This window comes from Tasmannia lanceolata, unplaced genomic scaffold, assembly GCF_043159265.1.
Source record: "Tasmannia lanceolata isolate RefF3 unplaced genomic scaffold, GAP_Taslan_0.1 ptg000037l, whole genome shotgun sequence".
Classification (NCBI taxonomy): domain Eukaryota; kingdom Viridiplantae; phylum Streptophyta; class Magnoliopsida; order Canellales; family Winteraceae; genus Tasmannia; species Tasmannia lanceolata.
In genome coordinates, this window is record NW_027518714.1 from 4,247,692 (window position 1) to 4,260,587 (window position 12,896).

Consider the following 12,896-nt stretch of genomic DNA (forward strand, 5'->3'; position numbering starts at 1 on the left):
GGGGATGTAACGCATGGGCGTAGTGGCAGATTGAATTGAGGCGGCAAAAACAAGCAGCAGATAACTTGTTGTAGAGATAGCAGCAGGTGACTCTCTCATAGAGGGTCAAAAGAGCAACAGGTGGCTCTAGTGGACGTTATCTAAAAAGCAACAATAAGCAACCAAATTTTATCCCAATAATGATCAAAACGTTTTACAATGATGCATATTTATAGGCTTTTGAAAAGACTAATGCTAATCCTAATCATACGTTAATTAATTTCCTACTCTAAAGAAACTTCCCAAAACAAAAAACTCCTAACCTCAATCAAATTCCTAAAAATCCTCTAACTAAATCTATATAAAAGTGAAACTATTAACTAATTCCTTTTCTTGGACGTTACATCTAAAGAAAATTGCTAAAATTACTTAAAGCAAATCTTAAATAAAATCAAACTAAAATAGGACTCTCTTGAAGATTAGTAATCAACGTGGACCGTTGATTTGAGCGCCACATAATATCTTCTGAGTAGAGGGATTCTGACGGTCCGATCAAGTTTTTAATGATCTTGATCGTTGATCTTCTTAAGTGCGCAAGATGCATCTGCATCATGATGTTGGAAAATTCAAAACCGAAGAATATCTACACAATGGGGTCGGGGCGTGACATTATGGTATCAAAGAGAGAACTCGCACACTTCAATGTTCTAGTAAGGACATTGGGCCCTAAGAGGGGTGGATTGAACGATCACACATCGGAAAAGCGCTTTTAAAGCATCTCCAAGGGGCGGGCCCTGCGGAGTGGGTTGGGCATGGTTGGTGCTGCTGGAAAACAAAACTGGGGAGGGTGGAAAATCCAGAACCGAACCGGACAATATCTACACAGTGGGGTTGGGGCATGACATTATGGGATTGAAAGATCTCCACATCGGAAAGGGAGGAAAAGTTACTGGGCTATATATGTGGATTTCTCCTGCCCTTGTGTAAACGCATTTTCAGCATCTCTAAGGGACGGGCTCGCGGAGTGGGTCTGGCCCGGTCAGTGCTACTGGAAAACAAAGTTGGGAAGGGTGGAAAACCCAGAATCAGACAATATCTACACAGTGGGATCGGTGTGGCATTATGGTATCAGAGCGAGACTTCCCACAGTATGATGTGCCAGCGAGGATGCTGGGCCCTAAGCGGGGTGGATTGAAAGATCCTACAACAGAGAGGGAGGAAAAGTTATAGGGCTATATCTGTGGATTTCTCCTCTTCCTGTGTAGATGCGTTTTTCAACATCTCCATGGGGCGGTCCCTGTGGAGTGGGTCGGGTACGGTTAATGTTGTTAGAAAACAAAACCGGGAATGGTGGAAAACCCAGAACCGGACAATATCTAGACAGTGGGGTCCAGGTGCGACATATGGTCTAGAAATACTACGAAAGTGAATAGAATATATGTTTTCCAACCTGATGGTATGTTCTCCTCATTTAACACCTCCTCAAATCTTTCTCTCCCACCTCTCTACTTATCTTACACCAGGCAAACAAATAATCCATGAATATTTTTTCAAAGGTTGATAAACACGCCCTACATCTTTTACCAACTATGCCTATGCCAATCCTTCTTTGGTTCTTATTAGAATTCCAAGTACTTTGATCCGGCTGGACTAGCCCGCCTCAAAATTTTGAAAGTGTAGAGATGTTTTACTAGGTCCAATTCGGTGGCTATCATCACCTCTGTAGCTGCCACTACTCTCCATTCTACATGTGCCCATGAACAGTGACCACAAAAGATTAAGCATCAAGCCCCATAATGGATGTTAAAGTTTAAGAATCGAGTGCACCGTGGATGTTGTGCGTCGGAACAAAAAGTCACACCAATCAAATGAGAAAAAGGAAACCATACAACTTTGAAAGGGGAGTGTTGGCAATTTCACAAAAAGCCTTGTGCACGGCCCCTCTTCAAGCTGAATTTGTCTTAATCATTTAATTCCAATGAGGCGTCACTCCACCCCTTTTAACTTGGTTTGACGTCAAATAGTGTTAAAGTTTCCAATGGGGGCCACCAAAATACAAGAGTTGTGAACGGGGGACACAATTTTGAATTTTTTTTAAAGAGTTTTGATAACCCCCTTTTGAGAATTTGAATCCAAGAAGATCTTAACCGTGCATAGGTCCGAAAGCGACAACTCTACGTGTCAATTGCTAGGCTGTCGCACGTTCCCTCTGAATATCATTGTTGTCTGACAGCAATAGTGATGGGCTTACCGACGGGAGATGATAAATTCGCACTCTATGTAGGATAATTCGCACCCCTGGAACATGAATTGGCATTAACACTTACCCTCCTTTACAAGGGAGCGAATTATCCTTCAGGGCGTGCGAATTTATCATTGCCATTAGTCCATTACCGACAAACTGCTTTGAGCCATAGCCTGCGCTCCGGGCTTACGGCTTTATCGCATCCTTGAATATAAAATGAAGAAAAATACTGGTCCTTGCCAAGGTTTAAAATTTCGGTTTCGGTGTCGAAATCTGGTACAAAAGTCGAAATTTCGGTTTCAGTGAAATATTAAATGAATTTAAAAAAAAAAGATTTTTTGGGTCAAATTTCGGAAAAACCAAAATTTCAAGAAATTCTGAAATTTCGGCCGAAATAAGTGACCGTTTCGGTTTTTAGTGGTTTCAGTGTCGATCTCCACCGAAATTTTGTATTTCGGTCGAAATTTAAAACCATGGTCCTTGCCAAACCCCAGCTTCCAACAAAAAGAAAGAAGAAAAATAAAAAATGTATTCATGCCCATCGTTGTTGCTCACTATCATATCAATACCACACCTTGAAATCTAATATGTTTCAGTTGTTATTTTACGTACGGTTCTATTATCCTATAGTTTTAAATTTTGGAAATCTAATTAGTTTCCGTTGTCATTTTACTCACCGTTCTATAATCACCCTGATTTTAAAATTCAAAATTTCGGCCGAAACAAAATTCATAACAAATTGGATTTTTACAGATTTTGACCGAACGAAATTTTGTTTTTTACCGCTATTTACAAAATTTCTTCAGAAATATTAAAGATTTCTACTGGAATTTTAAAAATTTCTCCCGAAATTTAAAGATTTACACCAAAATTTTAGAAATTTCAGTGAAAATTTTATGAAAACCAAAATATAATCTTTTTTTTTTTTTACATAATTTCAGCCATGGCCGGAACCAACATTTAAATCCTTGATTATCATGAGGTTGTGTTTGTGTGAAGTCCATTATTTTTTAAGAAGTACCGTGGGCCCACTTTATAGGATGATCAAATCATTCATTCATTGAATTGCAACCTGAATAGAAAGGATGTACCTCTAATCAATTTCTTAGGATGATCCTAACCCTCTGACTATCGGGCTCACAAGTCACACATTGTAAAAGCTCTATAGATTGCAGGGTTATGTGATACTGCTAGTTACTCCAAAAGCTTAAGCGGTTGAAGATGTGTTATTTAATCCTTTATACTTTAACAGATCTAGTAATTTTCAATAAGATGGGTACTTTAGTTATTTTATATGAAATAGAAGTGCTTGATTATTTTCTGACAAGAAATAAGAAAACTTTGACCATTTTCATGTGTTAGTTATTTTGGTCATCTTCATAAGATAGGGGCATTTTAGTTATTTTTCATGTGATTGATGTATTTTGGTTATTTTTAGGGAAGTGATATATCCACCCCTTTTGATTACTAGGGACACCCAGAGCGAGTTTATCAATGACTAAAGTGGGGCTGATGTTCTTGACATTAGAAGAATTCAATGGGCATGATTATCACATACGCTGGCGCTGGGTGTCCCTAGTAATCAAAAGGGGCAGATATATCACTTCCCTATTTTTTTATTGAGATTATGGTATTTTATCTTTCTCCATGAGATATGTCTTGGTGATTACTTTTCAGGAGAGTGTATTTTGGTAATTTCCTATGTCATATTGGATGGACAGTTCATAGAAACCAAGGAGTATTCGAGCTTTATTGGTCATTTGGCATTTAATGAGGGTTCATCCAAAAATAATCATAGAAAATATTTTTTTCCCTTAACTTGGCAATTCATATATATAAAGGGCGATGATATTGTCACCCCCCCTGCGTACGCATTCGCCCCCCTTATTAATGCTTTTTGACGTCAAATCAAGCCAAAAGGGGAGCGAATGCGTAATTTAGGGGGGGTGACAATATCATCGCCCTATATAAAATAATAAAAGAAGTTTTTTGTGGATTTTTTCCCTCTTTAGGCTTAGTTATCCCAAGTTCCCAACAGTAGAAACGTCTTTTTGCAAAGAAAAAGTAAAGGGATAGTTGAGCGAAGGACGCTAGTTCTCGTTTTTCAGGTGATTTTGTCTTCATTCACGAGGTGGCTGTTGTCAGATGCAAAAGACCATCCGCGAAATGCCTTCTGCAATGGACGCTAGCATATCCCAAAAGTAAAAGGAGTTTTGTTACTTTTGTAATTTGTACTTGCCAAGTTGGCAAGCTAATCCGTCCTTTTTGCCAATTCTCCGCATTTTTTATGGGCAATTATAATTCGCACCCCCTGTAGGATAATTCGCACCCTTGCAACTTGAACTGACGTTAAAACCGTAAAGTCTGCCACGTACCCTCTTTTTATCATCGGAAAGTCGTACGTCAAAATTTTAAATCCGAGAAGATCTTAACCGTCCATAGGATCCGAAAGCAATAATTGCTACGTGTCAACTGCTAGGCTGTCGCACGTTCCCTCTTTAATATCATTACCCAACCGTTGTCTGACAGCAATAGTGATGGCCTGATGAGCCTGACTCTAACCTTTCCGACAAACTGCTATGAGCCATAACCTGCGCTCCGTCCTTTGGCTTTATGGCATCGTTGAATATAAAATGAAGAAAAATAGTGGTCCTTGCCAAACCACGGCTCCTAACAAAAATAAAGAGGAAAAATAAAAATGTATTCATGCCCATCGATTTTGCCCAATATTATATCGATACCACAGCATGAAATCTAATCCGGTTCGGGTGTTGTTTTACGTACGTTTCTATTATCCCATAGTTATAAATTTCCGAAATCTAATCTGTTTCGGTTGTTGTGGTTTTTTTAACCCTGAATTTATCTAAGAGCCCGGGCCGGGACCTTACATTTTTATTAATGAATGATAAAATACATGAGGGAACCTAGCACCTTATCTAGGAACTCAGAATTTATCTAATCTGTTTCGGCTGTTGTTTTATGTACGGTTCTATCATCACCGTAGTTTTAAAATTCAAAATTTCTGCGAAGGCCAAAATGAAACTCATAACAAATTAGATTTTTATAGATTTTGCTGAAATTTCACCGGAATCCAGCCGAAATTTTGTTTTCCCCCCATATTTACAAAATTTCCTAGAAACTGTTAAAGATTTCACCTGAAATATTAAATATCTCCCGAAATTTAATGATCTAAAATTTCAGTGAAAATTTTATGAAAACCAAAATATAATATTTTTTTTAATATAATTTCAGCCTTGGCCGAAACCGGCATTTAAATCCTTGATTATCACGAGGCTGTGTGTGCATGAAGTCCATTATTTTTTAAGAAGTACGGTGGGCCCACTTTACAGGATGATCCAAACCCTTCATTCATCGAACCACAACGTAAATAGGAAGGCTGTACCTGTACCTGTAAGCAGTTTCTAAGGATGATTCTTAACCCTCCGACACGGCTCACAAGTCACACATTATAAAAATTCTATCGATTGGAGGGTTGATCTAGTAATTTTCTATGAGAGCGGTACTTTATTTTTCATGCGATCCATGTATTCTGGTTATTTTTAGGGGAGTGATAAATCGACCCCGTATATCTTAAATCGATTTACCAGAGAGAGAGAGAAAGACACAAAGGGGAGTCGATTTAAGATATATGGGAGTCGATTTATCACTGCCCTATTTTTATTGAGATTATGCTATTTTATCTTTCAGCATGAGATATGTGTAGCTGATGACTTTTCATGGGACGTGTATTTTGGTAATTTCCTATGTCATATTAGATGGACAGTCCATAGAAAACAAGGATCACTCAAGCTATATTGGTCATTTGGCATTTAATGTGGGCTCATCCAAAAAAATCATAGAAAATATTTTCTCCCTTAACTTGGTAATTCATATATATATATAAAAAAAAGGTTTTTGTGCATTTATTTTCCTTTTTAGGCTCAGTTATCCCAACGGTAGAAAAGTCTTTCTGTGGAAATGTAAAAAAAATCTGGAAGCGATGGAATTTTATTTATTTTTCAGGCCCATTTATCCGACAGTAGAATCTTGGAAGGATAAAACATTCATTTCCACCACGGCTTTCCCAAAAAGTGTGTAATCGTACCAAGGTTCTTCCACCGACTAGCACATAGAGAATGATTCAGTGGGCGGGCCCAGCAAGGAATGGGGCCATAACCAAACAGTTTTATTTGAAATTGACCAAACGCAATACTGTTTGACCGTCCACTTATGAGCCATTAATCTGATGGTTGAGATCATGTCGATTGCCTGAGCTAATGGCCCCATCGTACTTTAGGGTTCAAATTAGGTCATCCAAATTGGGCCACGTATTCGGTTTTGTTAAAGGTCAAAATGCCGTTAGTTCCCTTGCCGACCCACTTGCGGCAACCAATAAACCCCTGGTAGGTCTTTTTCGGAATTTCATGGAACATGAGCGCTATTTCTGGAATGCCGAATTCGGAGCGTCTCGCATGCCATGATGGAAAAATAAAAAAATACAAAAAACATTTTCCATTGATTTTATCTCTCTACTCCTCCTTCTATTGATTTTATCTCTCCACTCCTCCTTCTAAACCCCCCCCAACCCCCCCCCCCCCCCCCTCTCAATCTCTCTCTCTGCAGGAAAATGGCGAAAACCTTGTATCCCCTTTTATTTCTCATCCTTTTACTGGCCGGAGTAGCGAACAGTCGTTTCATTACAGAGACATCTTCCGATCTAATTTCCGACGGAATCCGCCATGTCCGGCCATCTTCCTTTCTCCGAATCGGTCTTCCATCTGTTACAGAGACCTGTGACCAGACGTACGGATTCTTGCCTTGCACGACCACTGTTATAGGTAATCTCTTCCTTATCCTCGTCTATGGATTCCTGATGTTCCGGGCTGCCACGTATCTCTCGCACGGGAGCGAGATCCTTCTACAAGTCCTCGGCCCTGGCATCATCGGAGGCCTCTTCCTCCCCGTTATCGGTGCTCTTCCTGACGCTATGCTTATCCTCGGTATGCTCTGTTTTTTTTCAGGATTTCAGTTCTTTCATCACGTCTGAGAAACTATTAATCTGAAGGTTTTTGAAGCTATTAGAAGTGTAAATCGACTGTCTTTTGCTTGTTCTGCACTCTGCTTAAATTGTTCCATGGATATTTTTTTTTCTTTTTTCTTGTTTGAAGCTGTGGATCTTGTGTATCTGTTAATTCTCTTTCATTATTTGTCTATAATGTCTGAGTACTGGTGTTGTTATGATTTGAGAAAAGGTTACTGTTTGATCAATTCACGAATTTCGATTCAATCTCTACACAAGAAAGATCTGTATAGCAACCGTTGAACCTCCTAACTTTCATCTCACGATGAGGCTTTCTGAGGATATGGTATGTGTTAAATGTAGTTTGAGCAAAGTGGCTGAGCAGATATTTTTAATCAGTTGCTTATGAAAAATATAATCAGAGTTAGATCCATCTATCCTGTTAGTCTCAACTATTGAGAACCTTAAACAAACCTTTTTTTTAGACCTACTTTAGTTGTTTCAATCATTGTTTCAAAAAACTTCTCTCTGTCAATCATCGGCTCGCCGAAGTAGATTCCCTTTTGCCTTGGGCAAGGTCTTATCTGAATCCGTGTTTTGCCCTACCACAGCAATCAACGCTCCTTTGACTCTCCCGAGTTATGACTTTGTTAACTGAGTACTCAGCCGCACTGCAGAGTCAATTAGGATTTTCTTTGGTCACATTTTGGCGCACAATCGTGTTTTGAAACACGGGTTTCAAGTGGTAATTTTTGGGCCGTAGCGTTGTACAATGTGAGGAAAGACTTGATAGCTAGGAACGTAACAGAGAACTTGACCTTGGATAGATTAGAATGGAAGAAAATGATCCACGTAGAAGAAAACAACTAGAGCCAGGATTAGAGCCAGGTAGATTCCTTTCACCTTCTTCTTGAAATTTTTCTAAAGGATTCATTTAGCCGACCCCAACTAGTTTGGGACAAATGCTTTGTTGAGTTGAGTTGAGTTGAGCGTTGTACAATGTGAATAGTTATTGGTGTCTTTTTTGGTCAAATAGGTGTCTCTCAAGGAGTTTACATCAAGGGCCAAGTTATAGTGGTAGGGGTTTATGATTACTAAAGATAAATGCTTTATATTCTTTTGATGGAGTTTGATGTTTCATACGTGGATTTCGTGACACTATTCCTTTCTCCCTTTCTAGTTACTTGCTACAATAATTTTGCTCCATTGTTTTACTGTGGATTGGTTTCTACATTAAAAGAATTATTATTGAATTTATTTTCATACGTTATTTGTTAGGAAAGCAAGTTTCGACCTATTTGTTCCTGCCAATTTTTGTCGAGATTTGCTAGATCCTTGTTAAAGCTTCTCAGGATACCCCACATTGGTATCTTTTTGCAAGTTTTCTACATGGAAATGAGGGAGAAGACCGAATTTATGGGAAAGTAATGCAAAACAAGATGAAATGCATTGTAACGATACTGAACACAGTTTTAAAACTCCCCCACGGCGTCGTGGACTCCCCCGAGTTGACTCCCTTTTAACTTGGCCGTGTCCTTATCCGATTCCATGTTTTCCCCTACAAAATCAATCAAAACTCCTTTGCCTCTCCCAAGTCATGACAGCATCAACTGAGTACTCAGCCACGTCAACCGTTGTGCCTAGTTGACTAGGATTTTCTTTGGCCTTGTTTTGACCTGCATTCGTGTTTTGAAACACTTGATACCAAGTGAATTGAGTAGTTAAGTCGGGATGTTGAGGACACGATACTAAAGTTAGATTATAACACAATAGCTTTGGAAGGGTTGAGAGTAGAGAAACCAGATCTCAAAGAATTCTTACAAATGATGGATGGATTTAATGTCCTACCTAATTGGATTTGGAGGTTAGCAATGGCATATATGATATCGAGGAGATTACGTAAGGAGTTGATCTAGGCAATGATCATCCAATATATGATCATGCACTGAGGATTGATTGGACCCAAGGACATGTAGATTGACAAATGATGGAGTACACTTTCAGCCTTGGAAGACAGTGTGTTAATGGTGATCATGTGTGCCATGGGTGTGAATAGCTAGATTATAGAGTGAGATTGGAATTGTTGGGTTACTGCGTGAAAACAAATCCCGAATTATTCATTGATTGGATTGCCAAGATGGAAATATTCTTTGATTGGAAAGAAATACTGTAATGAGGAAAGTGCAATTTGTTAAAGATGAATTGAATGGATATGCACTAGTCTCTAATGGAATCGACCATAAGAAGTTGATATTATAACAAGATGAGGTGCAATTAGTACAAGATGGGAGAAAAATGTCACACAGAAAATTTTATGCTCATGGATTATGAATAAAATCTTCTTATCGAGCTTCGACTTTGCCAATAGAAGGATAATCAGTTGATAAACATATCGATAAATTCTTTGAGTTGGTAACTTGCGCCAGTACATTAGAAACTAGAGGAGTGTTGGCGAAAGGATATAGGATTGGATTTAAGCCATGGGTTGATGGGCTTGTTCCTGTTCACTTGTGGAATATGGTAAGTAGCATATCAAGTTGCCTTGCAAATTTATGATAAATTTTGTAGAAAAGCTGTTGTTTGAAAACTTAAAGTGAGACAAGCATATCTAAGGGTCGTTCCCCATCTATTTCTGGTGGAATTGAACCAGTAAAATACTTGGGAAGTGATTTGAAAAAGGAGTAAAATGATGATACAAAGCCTAGAGATGCTTTAAAAAAATTGTCTGAGATATTGAGAAACTATCACATAAGATAAAAAATGACTAAAATGTATAGAAATCAAGCATTAAGTTTTATACAAATATCATGATATTATTTCCATCATTTTAAAAGTATTGGAATTTCTCATGATAAATTCAATATATTGGATAATTATCGCAATAGATTTAGTAAATAAGACCCCCTCCCTCGCCAAACACACACACACGCACGCACACACAACCAGAACGACAAGCCTAGCTAAGGGAGGAAGATGAAGAAGCTGAGGAAGGCTGTTGTGACTACCATTGAAAGTTTCGTTATCCCTCAGAGTTATTTGATGCTTTTGAAGTATCAGTGTGCGGTTCTTTGACTATGTGGCCATGTTGTTGTACTGTTCATTAATTATGCCATTTTCCCAAAATATAATTTATTAGAGTTTAATCCAATCTCAAATCTTTGTTGAGAAGTGTAACTTGTTTATCATGTGCATCTAATCTACTATTGTTTATTTGCAGTATCCGGTCTTTCTGGAAGTAAAGAAACTGCTCAAAGTCAGGTATTGATTGGAATGGGCTTGCTTTCTGGGTCAACTGTTATGCTTCTGACAATACTGTGGGGTGCTTGTGTTGTTATCGGCAAATGTGATCTTTCAGAGAATTCAACTGCAATAGATATGAAGGATACAAAGCGGTTCAGCCTAACAGGTTTGACATTTTTCCAATATTTACACATGCAAGAATGAGCCGAGTCTAGCTATTGAACATATGAACTGTGTCCCATTAGAAGTGAAATGATGAAACTGCTCCTAACTATAAATGGCTATCCTAAATATTGTTGTGAGAGAGAATAGAGAGAAAGAGAAAAGTGAGTTAGGGCTAGCTCCCCCTCACTATAGTATTTATATATTAAGAGATAGAAATAGATACAATGACTATATTGCCCCTACTGGGCTTATTCTAACACTCCCCCTCAAGCTGGAATGTATAAATTATGCATTCCTAGCTTGTTACAGATATCATTCTTGCTTTATTCTCAATGGCTTTGTAAACATATCAGCCAATTGTTCTGCGGAACGAGTAAACATAGTTACATATCTCCCCTTTTTGAATCCTCTGACGGATGAAATGACAATCGACTTCGATGTGCTTTGTTCGTTCATGGAAGACTGGATTTGTTGCAATATTAATGGTAGCCTTGTTGTCACAGTACAACTGTGACGGTGAAGAAGATACAATGCCGATCTCAGACAAAAGTGATCTCAACCATATAAGTTATGTGCTTGTGTGCGCCATCGCTCTGTATTTTGCTTCAGCACTCGACTTTGCAATGACCTCATGCTTCTTGCTTTTCCATGACACAAGGTTACCTCCTACAAAGGTACAATACCCAGTAGTTGATCTCCTGTCTGCAGAAGATCCAGCTCAATCAACATCAGAGAACTCCTCAATTCTCATATGACCGTGTCTTTTGAATAATAGGCCCTTTCCTGGTGCACCTTTCAGGTATTTAAGAATCTGAATCACTTCACTCCAGTGTAAGGTACGTGGGGAGCTCATATACTGGCTGACTACCCCCACAACATAAGATATATTAGGGCGAGTAACAATGAGATATATGAGCTTGCCCACCAGTCTTCTATACCTGCCAGGGTCCTCCAACAAATCTCCTTCTTCTGGAACTAGTTTTGTATTCGGATCCATAGGTGCAGACACAGGTTTTATGCCAAGATTCCCTGTCTCCTCCAAAAAATCCAGAACATACTTCCTCTGTGATAGGGACAAACCACGAGAGGAGTATGCTACCTCTATCCTAAGAAAATATCTGAGGCATCCCAAGTCTTTGGTAGCAAATTCTCTTTGCAGGAAGGTCTTCAGCTTCTGTATTCCACCTGAATTACTACCTGTGATGGTGATATCGTCAACATACACGATCAATAGAATGCACCCTGTTGAGGACTGGTGACTAAATACCGAGTGATCTACAACGCACTGTCTCAAACCAAACCGCATAGCAACCTCACTGAATCTGCCAAACCATGCTCGTGGAGATTGTTTCAAGCCATACAAAGATTTCCTGATGCGACATACAGAAGAGGACATCTCCCCCTGAGCAACATACCCTGGAGGTTGCTCCATATAAACCTCTTCATGAAGGTTGCCATGTAAGAATGCATTTTTCACATCTAATTGATGAAGATGCCAGCCATGATTAATTGCAAGTGACAGAATAACGCGAACAGAAGGAATCTTTGCCATTGGAGAGAACGTTTCATGGTAATCAACTCCAAACGTTTGAGTATATCTTTTCGCCACAAGACGGGCTTTCAGTCTCTCAACAGTACCATCTGACAAGTATTTGATAGAGAATACCCATCGACAGCCAACAGGTTTAGCACCAGAGGTAATGGGAACCAGATCCCATGTCTGGTTCGAGTGTAGAGCACCTATTTCAAGGTCCATGGAGCACGCCAGCCTGGGCTGTAACAACTGTGGTAACACAATAGAAGACAAAGCGGAAACAAAACTTTTGAAAGTAGGAGTCAGACGATCATAAGAGATAACATCAGAAAGAGGGTGAGTAATAGAATGAGAACGAGTACGAGAGGCAATAGGTGAGTCACTGAGAACGACAGGAGAAGGGATAGAGGAAACCTGTGTAGATGGAACCGGGATCTCTACCTGTGAAGATGATGGTTTGGGTGGAGTTGTTGGAGGCCCATCTTTGCGCTGCCGCCTATGATAATGCTTTGTTACTAGTGGTGGATTTGCTACAGGGACTGAATCACCATCTTGAACAACAATAGGCTGACTTGGAGGTACAGATGGTAAAGAGGTCGGTAGAGGAACTGACTCGGGAAGTACAGGAAGAGATATAGGCACTTCGAGTTCCAGAGGGGCTGAACTAGGCAAAGATGGGGAGTGGAAGAAGGACTCAGACTCAAAGAAGGTAA

General features: G+C 39.3%; 1 protein-coding gene across 1 annotated transcript in view; it reads left to right on the forward strand.

Moving 5' to 3' along the window:
• The first annotated feature begins 6,800 nt into the window (after positions 1-6,800).
• The window catches only part of LOC143860158 (sodium/calcium exchanger NCL1-like), a 35,114-nt gene continuing 29,018 nt past the window's right edge, over positions 6,801-12,896 (forward strand). The window contains exons 1-2 of the mRNA XM_077370699.1: positions 6,801-7,224; positions 10,462-10,650. Of these exons, the coding sequence (XP_077226814.1) occupies positions 6,852-7,224; positions 10,462-10,650 (562 nt within the window). The 5' untranslated portion in view covers positions 6,801-6,851. The remainder of the gene's footprint in view (positions 7,225-10,461; positions 10,651-12,896) is intronic.